Source organism: Seriola lalandi, unplaced genomic scaffold, assembly GCF_002814215.2.
Source record: "Seriola lalandi dorsalis isolate HSWRI2012SDOR001 ecotype SW California unplaced genomic scaffold, Sedor1 jcf7180002054258, whole genome shotgun sequence".
NCBI classification, from domain to species: Eukaryota; Metazoa; Chordata; class Actinopteri; order Carangiformes; family Carangidae; genus Seriola; species Seriola lalandi.
The window spans coordinates 302379-320722 of NW_019524811.1; the positions used below are offsets into that span (position 1 = coordinate 302379).

The window sequence follows — 18344 nt, forward strand, 5'->3', positions numbered from 1 at the left end:
TTGCTGAGTCAGTCATTTGCACAATAGAAGCCCTACATACGTTTTTCACACTGAGCAAGTATAAAAGTAACGACTACAGCCGACAGAGCTACACAGCAGCCACAGCTCAGTCCTGAGGAACAACCAAAAGATCGTCACCATGGGCAAGGTAGGTACTGGGAATGATCCACCTAAAAAATAATTAACCAAAAGAACATTTTAGTTTTAATTTATAAAGTTCTTTAATAAATTATCAGTAAAAAGCTTCTGAGGGTGGCACTGATGAAGCGTTGTTGTGCTTTCAGATCATCTTCTACGAGGAGAGGAACTTCCAGGGTCGTCAGTATGAGACCAGCAGCGACTGCCCTGAGCTGACCTCCTACCTGAGCAGGTGTCACTCCTGCAAGGTGGAGAGCGGCTGCTTCATGGTCTACGACCGCCCCAACTACATGGGAAACCAGTACTTCATGAGGAGGGGCGATTACGCCGACTACATGAGCATGATGGGAATGTCCGACTGCATCAGGTCTTGCCGTATGATCCCCATGGTAAGGATTTTCATATTCTGGACGTCATTTTATATTTATTTATCTCTGAACAGTTGTTTGATCAAAAGTTTGAAATGTTTTCTCTACAGCACAGAGGCCAGTTCAGGATGAAGATCTACGAGAGGGAGAACTTCGGTGGTCAGAGTCACGAGCTGAATGAGGACTGCGACAACATCCAGGACCGCTACCGCATGTCCGACTGCATGTCCTGCCAGGTGATGGACGGCCACTGGCTGATGTACGAGCAGCCCCACTTCAGAGGCAAGATGATGTACGTGAGGCCCGGAGAGTACAGGAACTTCAGGGAGATGGGCACCAGCGGCAGCAGGTTCATGAGCATGAGGCGCATCGTGGATTCCTGCTATTAAATTCTGCATACTGCATAATAATACAAAATAAAGATTATATTTTGTAAAATTTGTTTTGAAGAGTCTTATGTTGTGTTCACAATGGTATCTAATAATGTATGTAGTATTTTATAAGAGAGTTCAAATTCCCACACAGATTATTTGGACTGTGATAGACTGGTGGCCTGTCCAGGTTACACCCTGCCCCCACCCAAGGTCAGCTGGGTTTGGCTCATGCCCCCCGTGACCCTCATAGAACAAGCGTTATAGCTAATGGATTAGCTTAGCTTCTGCTGCACACAGTTCACCCTATATTATACATCTTTTTCCACATAATGTAAGGACAAGTGCCTAATCAGTTCTTGTAAATAAATCAGTAATTATGAAATTAAGATTTTTTTTAATTGTATTTGTTTGGTTTGAGTCAAATTAACAGAATCACATTTATGTAGTTTCTACCTTCACATTTAACTGCTTTAAATTTGTTCCCCTTTACTCTTAGAATATGGCTCCTGGAGATTTTTTTTAGTTTTTGCTTTATATAATTAAACTAGTAGTTTGAATATATTTTAAAGAAGCTGGGTGATCTACAAGATGCATTATGTACTGTCAGTTTACAACCAGAGATATGTCTGTTTGGGCTGGGGGGGGACCCTCGTATGGGGCATGAAAGACAGGAGTCTGCAGGGCAACAAGGGCCTCGTGTCAAGATGCTATCGAGCTGCACTGTAGGAAGAGCAGGACACATTGTTTTTGGAGGTTTACTTTAACACACTCATGCGTTACTGCTACAGTGCACATACATTTTTCAGACACCAACAGCAACTAGAATCACATGAATTCTTCAAACTTGAATTATAATCCATTTTTGATGAGAATCAATTATTGTAAATGCTTTAACCTGAGACATTTAACACAGTGAGACTCTAAAGAGGGAAAATAATAATAATCAGGCTGAGTCTAAAGTCGTTGCTTACTGTGAGAAGTTCAGCTGTAGCTGCTAACGATAAAGCAAGCGTGTCCAGAACATTGACACTTAGTTTAAGAAGTTTAAGTCCTTGCGGTTCAGGGGTGTTAGTTAATACTAACTCTGGCCGAACTCACTGTCTTTGAGCTAATGTTCAGTTTCATTGTTCTGGGCAGCTGGTATCGCTACGTAGCCAATGTTAGCATTAGCAGCTGTTTACCGACCAGTTTAGAAGAAACATTGCGAGTTCAGCATCAAACTTTACTTACCAAGAGCTGTCTCCAGCGGAGAACAGCAACCCCTTTGGTTTTCCTTCTATATCTCTATATCACTTCTTTTCTTCTACTGAAGTTAGCATGCTAACCAGCTAGCCCCGGCCCCGTCGAAACGCCCCGTCACTTTCCGATACAAGGTCGCTGTAGCGTCCAGTCTACACTACACTCGAGTTCATTTGTTTGTTGGAATCCTGCTAATGAGGCAGCGTCGAAACAAACACGAAAAACCAATCATGAAATTGCCTTCAGCTTCACAGGTTGGTTAAAGTCACATTATAGTAAATCACAATACATACAATAATAAATAACGCAACAAGCACACTGACAGACACCACACTTGTTGCATTTGGTATGAAAGTCTCCTGAGGGCTGTTTTAAGAATAAACAGGATGAGACACCATTTGTCAAGGTTTTTGTTTTTACAGCACTTTATATAAAATCAAGCTGTTACTGCTTTTTCCCTGTAATTTTACTGGTCATGTCTGTAATTCAGATAGTTTGCGTGTTCTCTGCCCCCAGGTGCCCATACCATGTATACACTATTAAAAGTAAAGAACATTTTCAACAAGACTTCTGTGAACAATCTCTAAAACGTTCTTGCTTATATCTTATGAATCCAAGACATGAAGCACTGACTCAGTTGTGCTGCGGTATGTGGTTTTAGTTCATGCTACATATTTGTCCTTACACAAATAAACAAAACGTATTCAAGCAAGCCCAGTGCCAGTTTACCTGTATACAGCCCAGAGAAACATAGTTCCAATGTAAGGATTTCAGATTCAAAAGACCACTGTAATGCAAAGGGTGTATTGGATATGAATAAAGAGACTGGGTCGTCGTGGTAACCTATACGTCATTGTGACAGAACCAATGCTAATTAAAACAATCAATATTTCGGTTTTGATTTCTACAAATTCTACATTCTCTAAATGTCATGCTCGTAAAATATTGAGTGTGTTTTGTATTTGAGATCAATTTCTTTGCTCAAGGCCATTTAACTGAGTAACACTGTGCACCTAAACCTATCCATGACTATCCATCTTTCTTTCTTTTTTAATTTTTCTCTCCTAACCAATTTCCTTCATTAACACCAACTGAAAGGCAGTGTGTGGTATTTGTTCATAGTTGATATTACCACGGTTCAGATGACAATAAAATGACTTTCTCACCCACAAATGGTTTCTATTGTGACTTTGTTTGAAAACCCTTTTGTCCACTGAATGTTTTAGCTTTGGTGAAATGTTGGCTCGTTGGCTCCTGTTGTTTTAGGAGAATCAAAAAGCTATAACTGAAGTAACTGCAGCTTTTGAATAGCTGACTAATACAATCAATTGTATTGTGCAGCTTCCAGCAACAATTTTTATACTAAACATAAAATACTCATATATAACAAAAGTCCTAAACTATTTTTTGAAAAAAAAAAAAGAGGGAAAATTCTGTTTAGAGGTTGTGACCCTGACCCCTGCTAAGCAACTCAAAACTCTATAGGCTTCTTTATACTAGGTTGCTGGGTCAGGGCTTTGAACAATGGAGAGGCACACAGTCTTTGTCTCTGTCCAGGTATAAATGTAACTTGTTCAGAGAGACAGGGCATCAGTTCAAAAACAGTTCTCTGAGAGATCTGGGAAACCACCGCAGTCAACATGGGCAAGGTAGGAAACAGTAAAAAAAAAAAATTAATTCGCCTACAAATATTTTATCATTACTTTGGTCATTAAAACCCCTCTGCTTCTTTTTCAGATCATCTTCTACGAGGACAGGAACTTCCAGGGTCGTTCCTATGAGACCAGCAGCGACTGCGCCGACATGTCCTCCTACCTGAGCAGGTGCCACTCCTGCAGGGTGGAGAGCGGCTGCTTCATGGTCTACGAGCGCACCAACTACATGGGAAACCAGTACTTCATGAGGAGGGGCGAGTACGCCGACTACATGAGCATGATGGGCATGAGCAGTGGCATCAGGTCTTGCCGTATGATCCCCATGGTAAGAATAAAAACACAATCAAAACCTAAATTCTCGCAATACACACAAAATATTTTTCCTCAAATTAATCATTTTGTGGCTTGTTTTCCTAAAACAGCACAGAGGCCAGTTCAGGATGAAGATCTACGAGAGGGAGAACTTCGGTGGTCAGATGCAGGAGCTGAACGAGGACTGTGACAACATCCAGGACCGCTACCGCATGAACGACTGCATGTCCTGCCAGGTGATGGAGGGCCACTGGCTGATGTACGAGCAGCCCCACTACAGAGGCAAGATGATGTACGTGAGGCCCGGAGAGTACAGGAACTTCAGGGACATGGGCACCAGCGGCACCAGGTTCATGAGCATGAGGCGCATCATGGACATGTGCTAATTGTACATTTCAACCTCAATAAATGATGTAACTTTCTAAATTCTGGTGTCATGGTATTTAATTAGTATAATCTCTCTACAAAAGCAAACTTCAGTGAGTAAGTTTTGAGTAAACATTCTCGTAATGTCCACCATATTTGTACTTTACCAGCTGCGACAGCGTGTGGATGGATGTCGAGGTTTTGAGTAGTTTGGCAGGTGTTGATATGTCTGGCTGTCTGTCTGAGTGTGGACACCACAATAACATCACAACTGATGCAAGATACAGTCACGAAACTTTACAGGTGGGTAGTTGAGATCAAAATGAAAACCGTCCAAGGACGTTTCGAATCTTCGAAGTTGAAAAATGAGTGTGGACCAACATATGAGTTCTGAGTGCTTATCTGATAATATATAAATGACTACTGGATACTCGTGGGTCAGAAAATCAACATGTTGACGTGCATCACAGCTGGTGTGATCCCATCACATGATAGTCTCTAGTTCAGTTTTACTCCTGCGTCATGCCAAACATTTGGCCCATATTACATCGGGCTGCAAGACAATGCTTTATATCAAACATAAAATATAGAACAAGATATCTTCTGGTAACACATGTAGAGAGCTGCAACAAAGACATAGATCATAATATACTGTGTACACCTACATAATTTCAGGGAATGCTTATGTATAAAATTAAAAACATAGTGCACTTGATAGAATAGGGGTGTCAATGTCAGTCCATCTGTTAGCCTGTCCACCACTTTGGTCCAGACTGAAATAATCTATTAACTATTGGATTGACTGCCGTGAAATTAGATAACTAGTATATAAACAAGCAAATGGTACCAAGATGGCGATCATGCATATACACACTATACCTACAAAACAACAGCACATTAGCATTGTCTTTGTCAATATATGAAATCAGAGTTAAAAGGAGCTATTTGTCAGTTTTACTATTGCTACATAGCCACCGTTAGCATTAACAGCTTCTTACTTAGCAGTCTAGAATAAACGTGAGTTCAACATCAAACTTCAGCCCCAGCTTGCTCAACACATCCTGTCACTTTCCGATACCGAGTCACTGTAGCGTCCAGTCTGACCTGAGGGTGTATTATAACCTCTTGGCTTGTAAACACGACGATGGCTAACGTTCTTGGCAAGACTGGTAAGTAAACACCAGTTAATGCTAATGTTGGCTATGTATCAAAACTTACAAATACCTCCTTTGAATCTTTTAATTAACGCAGATGGGCAGATGGTTGGTAAGTGGATGTTATCACGTTTATAAGTGGTTGCTAGGGTGTTACAGTTTTCTAGTATTGAGTTGCTAAGTGGTTGCCAGGTGGTTTCTATGGCGTTGCTTTGCTGTTGCATAAATAATTCCACTCAATTACACTACACACTACTGACTTTTTACCGGGATACTGGATACATCATTACTGTACTGAGTTACTGTGATATAATGTTTATAGCTATAATATGCTAATGGAGGCTCCATCAGTCCACTGTAAATCACTCAATGCTTCATCTTGTTTGTGAATCGATTTAAATAACGTTTGATGTTCAAACGGACTTTGATCTACTGTACACCAAGCACATTTCTTCAAATGCATACAAGACAGCAACTTTCTGAAATAGCTTTTTTTTACCCATCATGTCCAAATGGATAATTTAGATTTCCTAACCTCGTCTCCTTTCCCTTTAACTAACACTGTGTACCAGTATCACATATGGACTATAGTCTTCATTTGTTTATTTCAGCTCATCCTTGAAGTTAAGTTTTTTTCACACCAAATTATTCAAACCCTAGACACCAAGTTTCCATCAAACTAAAATAATTTTTTAAATCTTGTGTTTCATTTTAAACACATTCCCTCAAAATTCAGCCAGAAAACTAGAATATAAAACAAAGTTGTGGTTCAGACCGTTATGAATGAAAGAAGGAAATTTTTATTATTGTGTCATGCATATAGTAACTAAGTCCAGCCATTATAAAGTTTTCAAGACACCATACATTCATACATGCCAGGATCAGATTTCTGCGTTTACATTTCCAAACAACAGAGAAAGTCCAAAAATGAAGAAGCAACTTCATCATCTTTTCACAATCCAACAGAATTCATAAATCACTGATTGAATATAGAGTTAAAAGTGCTGGAGAAATCTGAATAAATACTAATCAGTAATTAAATAATCCTTCTTACCTTCATTTCCCAGCTTTTGACATTAAGTTGGCAAATTAAAATTAAACTATTACAATTCTTCTGCGTCGTCTGCACACCAGAATCATTCAGGGTTTTGTCGAGCCATTTCATGCAAGATTAATTCTCTTAAATCATAATAATCTGAAAATAGAAAAGGAGATTCACCTTCCACTTCACCCAAATCACACAGTTTACATAATCGGTTTTATTGCTGAATATTCTTGAATCTATAAACCTCAACGGCCAGAGGAAGAATAACAGCTGTCACCTGAGCAATTAAAGATCTTTGATTTCTAGACCAATGAGATGCACCTGTGCAGATACGTCCTTAGTGTTGGCTTTGACGAGATATTCTCAAGCTTTTCTTTAAACTTCGGTAAAAGCTCCAATATTTTTTATTCATACACTTTCACACTGAGATTCAGCCACCTCCCCAAACTATCGTAAACTTGGATAGATGGCCTAAATGGATCCAGAATGACAGAATAGATATAGACAAAGATTATAATTAAGAAAGTCTATCTATCGTATTATATTTTGTGTACTCAGGTATCACTTCTAATGAGAAGATCTCGATCTCAATGTGACTTCCTGATTACATAAAGTAGTATATAGTAAGTAAAGCAGTATATTAACATTTAATAACTATTTTAAAATTGATAGATAGATAACCAATTAAAAGAATTATATCTGCATAAAACTAAAGCATAGTGTGTTATAAAACATATATACTCCAAGTTTTTGCTTAAAATGTTTTATACATGCTAAATCAAATCATGATGAGCAGAGAGAGGGGCTTTGTTAGTCCTAGGCAAAAACTAATAAAAATAATAAAAAAAGAGAGAGCGCACCATATAATCATACGGCCTCAGGAAAACAGCTGTAAATTGCCACTTATTTTATGTGTTTACCATAAACACTACATGGTTTTACAAACAGCTGGATAAACATATATGTATACTGTCGGAGGGCCATACAGTGTGTTTTTGAAACGTGTAAAACAGACAATTGTTTGTAATTCTGCATTGTGACGCGCTCATTGTATTTACTTACCTATGGAAATCTATTCTAAAGTCTTCTAGGGGATCCAGTCACATGGAAATGTCACAAATGCCCCTCAGCCCTCTATAGGCCTCTATACCATGTTGCTGGGTCAGGGGTTTACACAATGGGAGCCTCAGATTCTTTGCGTTTGGTCAGGTATAAAAGTAACGGGTAAACACAGAACAGACATCAGTGTAGCAGCAACGCAGTTCTCTGAAGCACAAACACCACAATCATGACCATGGGCAAGGTAAGTACACTCACCTCACAAACTGTTTTTTTTTAATCACTCTTAATTATATTGATTTATTTTTTTTAGGCTTAAGTTCCTGTTCCTTACATTTTGTTCTTCTTTCAGATTATCTTCTACGAGGAGAGGAACTTCCAGGGCCGTTCCTATGAGTGCATGAGCGACTGCTCCGACATGTCCTCCTACCTGAGCAGGTGCCACTCCTGCAGGGTGGAGAGCGGCTGCTTCATGGTCTACGACCGCCCCAACTACATGGGAAACCAGTACCTCATGAGGAGGGGCGAGTACGCCGACTACATGAGCATGATGGGCATGAGGGACTGCATCAGGTCTTGCCGTATGATCCCCATGGTAAGAATAAAAACACAACTACAATACATATTTAACTCTGGTAAGACGCTTATCGATTTTTCCTCAAATTAATCATTTTGTGGCTTGTTTTCTTAAAACAGCACAGAGGCCAGTTCAGGATGAAGATCTACGAGAAGGAGAACTTCGGTGGTCAGAGTCACGAGCTGAACGAGGACTGCGACAACATCATGGAGCGCTACCGCATGTCCGACTGCATGTCCTGCCAGGTGATGGACGGCCACTGGCTGATGTACGAGCAGCCCCACTTCAGAGGCAAGATGATGTACCTGAGGCCCGGAGAGTACAGGAACTTCAGGGACATGGGCATGAGCGGCAGCAGGTTCATGAGCATGAGGCGCATCACTGACATGTAAAAACACTTGTGTTGAATATGTCTAAATAAAACAATAAAACCTTTTTAGAGTAAATATTTCCGCCTGTTGCGTCATTTCATATCAACTTAGTGACGAGAAGTGTCACGTGATTTTTAGCGTACACCTACCAATATATAAATATTGTGTGAAACAATACAGAAAAATACTATGCTTGGTGCATGCAGTATAAACACAGAATAACAAGGGTTGCACACATTCGTTGGTTACGAAAACTCCACAAACTCCTTCTTCAGTTCACTTAAAATTGAATAATAGCAGTAACTCCTGTGGCATTTAAACGTCTTTGTGGTTTGAAATCACCTTTACTTAGATTTTTACTATCTTTGTTTAAATAAGTTGGTAGCAAAAAATAAAATAAATAATGATAATGAAAGACATGTTCAGTAGGATTATTTCTGTTTAAATGACAAAAAGGGAAGGAGTATTGACCCGGCACAGTTGTGCTGTTGTAAATGTAAACGGATACAGAAAGTGTTCCTCTGGATTAAAAAACATTTTGTCATTTGCGCAGTAACCTACGTGAGATCAGAGTCAACAATATAAAACACAGGTGTGTGATATCAGAATACACAGAATAACGCTTTTAAAGAACTTACTGTTTTTCGTAACTGCACGAGTCCTCGGCAAGACGCTGCATCTGGACAACTACGAACCAGACTGCATGAGAGCTAGCGGGATTATTCCTGATAGCCAAAGGATGAGTTCATTGATTTTCACGACCCTTTGACCTTTACTCCCTTTACTGCCATTGTCAGTTCAAAATTGCACCTCACCAACACTTTATTTACATTGTGTGTATAAATCCAAAAGCTTTTGTTGACCCTGACCTTTGCCGACCTTTTATCTGGCACCACCAGCAGTCCACATGAAATATTAAAATCTGATTGGCTGATAAGTTTACTGAAGATACATGCAACGCCACAAGATGAACCTTTTCCAAATTTCCTTTAAAATCATGGAAACATTGATTCTCCCATGAGCATAAGTCACTTTATTTTAAGAGGCACCGCTGGCTTTCCCTTAGCGCCACCTTCAGGAATATAACATAATGACGTTGCGAGTGTTTGTTTTTTCCCTCAGACTTTGAGCGCCGCTTTCAAGACGTGCTGGACTGGAATTGGACGAAATGACTAGAAAATCCAAACTTGTACCATTTATTCTGTTATTCAGTGTGTTTATTTTTCTATTATGTATATTGAGCTATATTTTATTTTGTTATTCGTTGTGTTATCTTTCATTTTCTACAAAGCTGCTGTAACACAAGAATTTTCCAATTTGGGATCAATAAAGTACATCTATCATGTATCAGTAATGGCCTGGTGATACTCTTGTTTGCCCAGAGAACTTATCGCACAGTTTTATATTTTCTTGAATATATCAACCCACATCAGGTACGTTTAACATATCAACAAAACATAAACTCACGACAGCCACACAACAAACAATAAAAAACTCAACATCATTATCTTAATATATTATTATCTTTGATAAATAGAAAACATAAATTAACATTAATACAATTTAAAGGGTACACTCTTCTATCCTCAGCAAACTTTTTTCAAGTTGGTCACTGTTAAATTTAGTGGCTTGTATTCTTTATACATAAATAAAAACAATGAATATTTTAGCAAATTACTGTTTTCAAACATTTATTTTTCAGTAAACTTGGTAAGTTACTATTACTTGTTTATTTGTATTTCGTAAGCATGGATAAATTTACAACCTATATTGAAATAATTAAATCAAATTTGTGCCTTTTTACTGCACTGTGTCTCATGAAGTTGGAATAAAATATTTTTTACCTCTTTTCATGAAATGATTGTGACAATGTGATTTATTTCATTTCACCTGGGTAATTGGGACACATAATGTCAAAAGTGATGCATTTAAATAGGAATAAACAGAGGATTGTGTCTGAAAACAAATTATTCCAACTTCATGGGCAACAGTGAATATACGTCTCTGTTGTACTATAGACATTTGTCAAACCAGTGACACTTTACTGTCAAAGAATTTCTGTGTTTTCTTCATATGTGGCAACTTTTCTCACTTTCATGGATGTTACTGCACAAAGATACAGTAAGATCGTTGTAATAATATACAACATATACAACAAACTAAATGTGTTGTGTTATAACAATATACGTACTTACTTTGAAGCAAACTCACAGGTCCATTGTTATTCAACTTGTCAATCTTCTCATCTTCATCCTCCAAAATTTCTCACATGCAGAGATCGATTTTCAGTTAGATTTAAGGCAATCAAATCATGGAACGGCTTTCTCCATTTCACAAAGAACTGTTGCTCTATAAAACGTTACAAAAGATGCTTAAAAGACCATTTAACTGCTGTTTTATGACTGTTTCTCACATTTTCTCTCATTTTGATATTATTGTTATTATTGCTGTTAGTTTTATTATATACTGTATATTACGTTTTTCATCATTTCTATGTACTCACTTTATTTTCTGGTATTTTCATTTTGTATTTTTTTTATAATTTTGTGATATTTCAACATTATTTAGGTGGAGGTGTAATGTATAATGTATGCTATTCGTTTTCTTTGTCATTTCCTTTGTATTTTAAATTGTGCGACAATGAATAATAATAAGCAAAAACTCAGTGGTTTTGAAAAATCTATGTTTGTAAAATATTAAAAACCAAATACAGAAAAAAACACTCCTTGTAAAGGTCATACACACTATTCTTAACAGTCACATGAGCCAGTCCATTCATACAAGCACGGTTCAAAACGCTTTCTGTAGTGACAGAAAAAGGCCTTTCTAAAGACTGTGAGGTTCCCAGGGCCTGAAAAAATGGACAAAACCTCGGCATTCTATAGGTTTCAATAGTAAGCTGCTGAGTGAGGGGTTCTCTGAGGGGGGCCACTGGTTCTTTGCATTTGGTCAGGTATAAAAGGAAAGGGTTAAACCAGTAAAGCAGTACAGTAGCAACAGCAACAACTCATCCACAGCCAACATGAGCAACACCGGCATGAACATGAGGGGCAAGGTACTGTCAACAAAATCTTTTAACAGGAATTTAAACAGAAATTACTGTTTTTAAATTCACTACCCTTTTTTTTATTCTCCAAAACCATTTCAATTCTCTTCCAGATCGTCTTCTACGAGGAGAGGAACTTCCAGGGCCGTTCCTATGAGTGCATGAGCGACTGCTCTGACATGTCCTCCTACCTGAGCAGGTGCCACTCCTGCAGGGTGGAGAGCGGCTGCTTCATGGTCTACGACCGCACCAACTACATGGGAAACCAGTTCTTCATGAGGAGGGGCGATTACGCCGACTACATGAGCATGATGGGCATGAGGGAATGCATCAGGTCTTGCCGTATGATCCCCATGGTGAGCATGAAGCTGTGTACAGGCTGCACTGACCTCTAATTATTCAGCATACGACACATTTCTGACTCCACACGGATGTAAACTCTCAAAACTGTTTTTCACTTTACAGCACAGAGGCCAGTTCAGGATGAAGATCTACGAGAGGGAGAACTTCGGTGGTCAGAGTCACGAGCTGAACGAGGACTGTGACAACATCCAGGACCGCTACCGCATGAACGACTGCATGTCCTGCCAGGTGATGGAGGGCCACTGGCTGATGTACGAGCAGCCCCACTACAGAGGCAAGATGATGTACGTGAGGCCCGGAGAGTACAGGAACTTCAGGGAGATGGGAATGAGCGGCACCAGGTTCATGAGCATGAGGCGCATCGTGGATTCCTGCCACTAAATGTTCTCTAAATGTTCACTGAATGTGTCAAATGCCACTAAATAAAGTAATAACTGCACTATACTTTGACTTTTGTCGAGCTTATTGCCCAACTGGCACAATGAAATATTATGTAATATTAAACAGTAATATGTAATGGGTCATACAAGTCAACATATTTGTTATTTGTTGTTTTTATTTGTTACTTTTCTTTTTCTTCAAACAAAGCAAACAGCTGCTAGCAATTTTCATCCTAAAATATTTTTAATTTGATGATAAATTTGTCTCTACATTTTAGTGGTTAACCCAACAAACAAAGGCCCAGATGACATCGATTTTAAAAGATGGATTAATATTCATGGCATTTATAGGCTAAAAAATTGCGTATTACGTATTTCACTGTCTTACAGTGAGGCACTGAAATAGTTAGACTGTACAAATGAATAATTAACTCGTTGCCAAGGACAATTCAAAAGCTGTGGCTTTGTACCTTACAACACAGATCTTGAATGAACACTTAGCAAACACAAAGGACAGACAATATATTGGCGAAGGTTTGAGGGTGGCGCTAATAGATACCAGTCGCTTTGTTGTCACTTAAATGAAGGCTAAAGTGTTTCAACCTTTCACCTTTGTACCTGCAGGAAATGCTCCACGCTCTCAGGCCCTCGAATCACCGACAGTTTCAAAGCTTGAATGAACATGTACAGCGTCTGAGCCTCTTCGGAAAATCACTATTTCGGGGGTGACAATGTGGTAAATCTGTGATGTAGCTAACGGTAGCCACTTACAGTAAGCTAGCTAATGTTAGCTGATGTTTGCTGTTAGTGTAACACAGCGAAATCTTTAGACAAGGATTATTCTCATTGTGCCTTGTAAAATTTTACGGCTGTGACTTCAAAAATTCAGTTTTGTGGTCGTTGAGCAGCAAGCACAAGCTAAAGATTATTTTTTAGGACCCTAAAACTGTTTTGTTCCAGACTGTAATGAAGCACTGTTAATTTTACTGTATATAACATTAGCTCTGCCTTGTGCCTCTGACATCCCCATAAACCTCCATGTTAACCAACTTTACAGCAGAAATAAACATGTTTACACCCTGTTACAAAAACGGTTTTGGTCTATATAGCTAATTGCCTCCTTCATGACAACTGTACAGGGGTGAATTTTTATATAACTCACATGTTTACATTGTATGAGGACTTAAAATTATGCATAATTAAGGGCATCGCCACTTTGAATGACAGGTGGGAGCCGTTACAGTTGACTAGCTGCTAGCTGTCTAAATGCTAGCTTTCACCTCTCGGCTGTGTTTGTTGTGTTTGTGCCGTTTTGGAGGATTTTTCATGCAAATATTGGACAAACTGTTGTGCAGGTAATTGTCTAAGAGAAAAGAGAGAAATTCTAGCATTATATTATTTATACATTAACACTAATTAGCAGTTATCTGTGTCTGCACTCACCATACCTGCCTTGTCAGCTAGCTAACTAGCCAGGAAATGAATTAGCCTTGGGTTAGCCTTTGAGCAAGACGCCCAGCTGTGCTAATGATGCTAACAGGAGCGTATGATTTCCACTGCACACACCCGAGTCTCGGCTCCCCACACACCCCACCTATATGCGTGTTTCTGGATTAGCTGGGAGTCAGGCAGAGTCCGCCACTGCCTGACATCAGAAACTTACAGGTGAAGTCATGGTGGCTATATCCATCTTTATTTACAGTTTATGGTGCCAGCTCAAATTTGTTAAAAATTGATTTTTCGAAATAGCCACAGCCCCGATATAAATACGTAACAACTTTGAAATTAATAATTCACATTTGGACAATAGGTAATTAAAAAGGGGCAGCATGTGAGGACTGTTCCCATTTAATTAGAAAATGTACGTATGCACACATGAACCATCACTGCATGATTACATATCCACAGTCGTGAGTTGCTCCGGTGGCTCACGTCGTGGAGCTTTACCATAAAGGCTTTGTCCTAACCTGTGTCCGACCTGTGGCCCTATGCTGCATGCCATTACCTCTCTCTCTCTCTGACTTTCCAGTCTCTCTCTTCCTGTTGCTGTCAGAATATGGCAGAATATAACGTGTCCAAAGAAATATATGCTCCTATGGTGTTGCTTACCAGTATGTTTTCTTCCACACAACAGTGATTGACTACAGTTGTTGAGAGCTCAATGCACAAAGAAAAGTAAAGTGCTTCACCACTTTGTCAACACATACGTATATGCATGTGGAGAAAGATAAATAACCAAATAATTAATTATTATTATTGTTTTTTATTAATGTATTATTATTCATTAGTGTGTGTGTGTGTGTGTGTGTGTGTGTGTGTGTGTGTGGTATAAAGCGATGCTGAGCAAATACACAAAACACAACCAAAAAAACAAATGCTACAAGTCATTAAGAACAAATTAAAGCTAAATCAAAATACAAAACTAATACGAGGCAGACATTGGCATAGAGCCAACATCCAAGAATATTGTTATCATGCAAACACAATGTTAGAACTAAAATAAACCTTAAATTAATTAAATCTTAATTAAATCATATTCATAGTACTATAATTAAATTATTCCAGCTCAGTCTTTACCTCTTAGTGTATTGTTTTAGACTTTCATAAAATATATAATGTTTGCTGTATATCTTTTTCAATTTTCTTCATGTAAGATTTGAGTTATTTACATTCATGATAAAATCCACATAAGATTCACACTGATGCACTAAACTGTTTAAACACCAGATGTTATTTATGGTACACTTTTGAATAACAGCAACTATTATTACTATTATTTACAATGATTGATACAGACTTTTAATGTAAATTTAACTGAACTGCCTCTGGCATATCACACACAACACACTGAAACAGGCTTAACAGCCTTAGAAATGAGAAAAATAGGCTTTGTTTTACCTGATCAAAAGGGTAAACATTTCTAAAGTCTTCGAGGGCCGAGTCATGTGATAATGCGACACAGTCACACAGGCCTTTACAGCGCTCCATACCATGTTGCTGGGTCAGGGGTTTACACAATGGGGGCCCACCGCCTCTGTACGTTTTGGTCAGGTATAAAAGGAAGGGTTAAACCAAACAGGGACAGCAGTGCAGCAGTAGCAGTACCAACAGCAACAGCAGCAGCTCATCTATAAGTATGACCACCACTGACATGAGCATGGGCAAGGTAAGCTTTTTTAATATATATATATATATATATATATATATATATATATATCAAAGATTAAATAATATCTATGCTTTTACTATCAACTCAAAATCTAAATTAATGTACCCCCTCATTTTTCAGATCATCTTTTACGAGGACAGGAACTTCCAGGGTCGTTCCTATGAGTGCATGAGCGACTGCGCCGACATGTCCTCCTACCTGAGCAGGTGCCACTCCTGCAGGGTGGAGAGCGGCTGCTTCATGGTCTACGAGCGTCCCAACTACATGGGAAACCAGTACTTCATGAGGAGGGGCGAGTACGCCGACTACATGAGCATGATGGGCATGAGCAGTGGCATCAGGTCTTGCCGTATGATCCCCATGGTAAGAATAAAAACACAATCAAAACCTAAATTCTCGAAAGACATGAAATATTTTTCCTCAAATTAATCATTTTGTGGCTTGTTTTCTTAAAACAGCACAGAGGCCAGTTCAGGATGAAGATCTTCGAGAGGGAGAACTTCGGTGGTCAGAGTCACGAGCTGAACGAGGACTGCGACAACATCCAGGACCGCTACCGCATGTCCGACTGCCAGTCCTGCCAGGTGATGGACGGCCACTGGCTGATGTACGAGCAGCCCCACTTCAGAGGCAGGATGATGTACCTGAGGCCCGGAGAGTACAGGAACTTCAGGGACATGGGCATGAGCAGCAACAGGTTCATGAGCATGAGGCGCATCACTGACATGTGCTAAACATTTTCATTTCTAAATAAAAACTGAACGATAAAACAAAAGTGTTTTTTTTCTCTTTTCTTTCATGTTTGCAAAATATGATTTGACACATTGAATTGACGAGGAGGATTACTAATAAGAATCAGAATTTAAAGGTTTATCCAAATAATGTCTTGTAACATTAATTCCAGTTATAAAATCTTTACACTGGCTTCCAGTTAGTGACAGAATACACTTTAAAGTGCAGCTAATAGTCTATAAGTCACTGAATGGTTTAATCTGTGACATGTTTGAAAGTATAAACCAAGAAGAGAAGCTCTTAGATCCAAAGGTTCAGCTCAGCGAGTACAGACAGTAAAACACAGTAAACACAATGAGGCAGCATTTAGTTGTTCAACTGCCAGAAACTCTTACAACTGTCCCAATTATAGCAATTTTTAAATCCAGGTTAAAAAATATTTAGGTCTAAATTTGCTTTTCTATGCCTACTGCACTTTAATTCTGAAAGCAGACCTCTAACTGCTCCCAGAATGCACCTCTGGCTTAAGGCTAAACTGTACTAGTGGCCATTTTCTCTATGGTTCTTTAATAAAAGTAAAATTAAGGGCTACTTCAACTGTTTTGTTTCTATTTTATTATATTTCACATACTACTGTATTTTCCTTTGTATTGCATATCTTTTAATTACACTACTGTCTCTATACTGTCTTTCTAGATACTATTTTGTGTGTTTTGTAATCTCTAAATTATATTTCATATAATTGTAGGAAATGTGCAAAAACAACACACTGTAAAAACACACTATCACAAAAGATTGAGGAGTAAAGAATGACATTTTTAATTTAAAAGCAATACATACATGCATTTTGCAACAGTCAAAGAAAAGCAAAGTCAGCAAACCACAAGTACTTTTGCAGATTATGAATCTGATATGATTTATTACTGTGGCCAGTTCGGTTATTTGTATCAGAGACATCAAAACATTACAATGAATGATTAATCTTGTGTAACATGTGATGAAGCTGTTGTAATAAATGCATGTACTGCTGGAATACACTGTATGAACTCTTTCTTCTATATATATATATATATATCAATACATGTATTTTAATATAAACATATCTAATTTGTGACATTCATACTTACGTTCGTCCATGTCTTGTGACCTCAGCTGAAGAAGAGCCCAGGCCGTCTGACTCACAGTCACAGTGAACTTTAACTGTATGAAACCAGACCACAGTCTCTCCATGACCATAACCAGGCGCTGTGAGTGTGTAAACAGAACCATAAAAATGATAATAATTAATAATACTGTAGCGGGGGGGGGGCTCGGTGCCTCACCTGGTGTGTACCATTAAGGCTCAGTCCTCACCGCAGCCGCACTGATCCGAATCCGCCCCGTGGCCCTTTGCTGCATGTCATCCTCTCTCTCTCTCTCTCTCTCTCTCTCTCTCTCACTGCAACTATAATGAAGAAATAAAAAGCCAGAAAAAAATAACTTTAAAAAAGAAAAATGCTGTAGTGTACACTACATATTGAAAAATGGCCCCCAGGGGTTACACAGTGCGTTAAAAAAGTAACGCCGAGGGGTCCCGACCAAGCGTCCGTACGTCACCACAGTGTAGTTTATGTGAGTTTATGCTCTGCACTATTCATTGTTCCCTTTTGTCATTTTCATTTATTTAATCAGGTAAAATTCTCATTGTGTTTAAAGTCAAACACATTGAAATAGGAGATTATGAACAAACATATCTCAACACATGTATATAGTATATAACTGTAGATCATTATAGCCCAAACTACAGTCAAATTATTCCACAGTGTAAATCTATATTGGATTACGTTGCCAACTGTAAGGAAATTCAAACACGCATTGTGCAAAGTAAGGTCAACTATTGTTACTCTGCAAACAGCTGATAACATCATGTAGATGTTGTGTGTGTGTGTGTGTGTGTGTGTGTATGCAAAGAAGTGTGAATATAACAAAGCAGATAATATATAGTAAAACAACTAGA

The 18344-nt window shown here is 38.7% G+C and overlaps 5 protein-coding genes across 5 annotated transcripts; all 5 read left to right on the forward strand.

Annotated features, from left to right (window-relative positions):
• Window positions 1-96: 96 nt before the first annotated feature.
• LOC111654102 (gamma-crystallin M3-like) lies at window positions 97-944 on the forward strand. The gene is made up of 3 exons (XM_023404980.2): window positions 97-148; window positions 285-527; window positions 617-944. The coding sequence occupies exons 1-3, from the start codon at window positions 140-142 to the stop codon at window positions 893-895; spliced, it is 531 nt and encodes a 176-aa protein (XP_023260748.1). The 5' UTR covers window positions 97-139; the 3' UTR covers window positions 896-944.
• A 2757-nt stretch (window positions 945-3701) lies between these two features.
• Window positions 3702-4512, forward strand: LOC111654101 (gamma-crystallin M3-like). The gene is made up of 3 exons (XM_023404979.1): window positions 3702-3768; window positions 3857-4099; window positions 4197-4512. Exons 1-3 carry the CDS (start codon window positions 3760-3762, stop codon window positions 4470-4472), a joined length of 528 nt encoding a protein of 175 aa, XP_023260747.1. The 5' UTR covers window positions 3702-3759; the 3' UTR covers window positions 4473-4512.
• Window positions 4513-7861: 3349 nt separating this feature from the next.
• LOC111654098 (gamma-crystallin M3-like) lies at window positions 7862-8733 on the forward strand. Its single transcript, XM_023404975.2, has 3 exons — window positions 7862-7954; window positions 8063-8305; window positions 8407-8733. The coding sequence occupies exons 1-3, from the start codon at window positions 7940-7942 to the stop codon at window positions 8677-8679; spliced, it is 531 nt and encodes a 176-aa protein (XP_023260743.1). The 5' UTR covers window positions 7862-7939; the 3' UTR covers window positions 8680-8733.
• A 2912-nt stretch (window positions 8734-11645) lies between these two features.
• LOC111654095 (gamma-crystallin M3-like) lies at window positions 11646-12511 on the forward strand. Its single transcript, XM_023404972.2, has 3 exons — window positions 11646-11713; window positions 11818-12060; window positions 12170-12511. The coding sequence occupies exons 1-3, from the start codon at window positions 11681-11683 to the stop codon at window positions 12446-12448; spliced, it is 555 nt and encodes a 184-aa protein (XP_023260740.1). The 5' UTR covers window positions 11646-11680; the 3' UTR covers window positions 12449-12511.
• Window positions 12512-15532: 3021 nt separating this feature from the next.
• LOC111654096 (gamma-crystallin M3-like) lies at window positions 15533-16391 on the forward strand. Its single transcript, XM_023404973.2, has 3 exons — window positions 15533-15613; window positions 15737-15979; window positions 16075-16391. Exons 1-3 carry the CDS (start codon window positions 15584-15586, stop codon window positions 16348-16350), a joined length of 549 nt encoding a protein of 182 aa, XP_023260741.1. The 5' UTR covers window positions 15533-15583; the 3' UTR covers window positions 16351-16391.
• Window positions 16392-18344: the final 1953 nt, after the last annotated feature.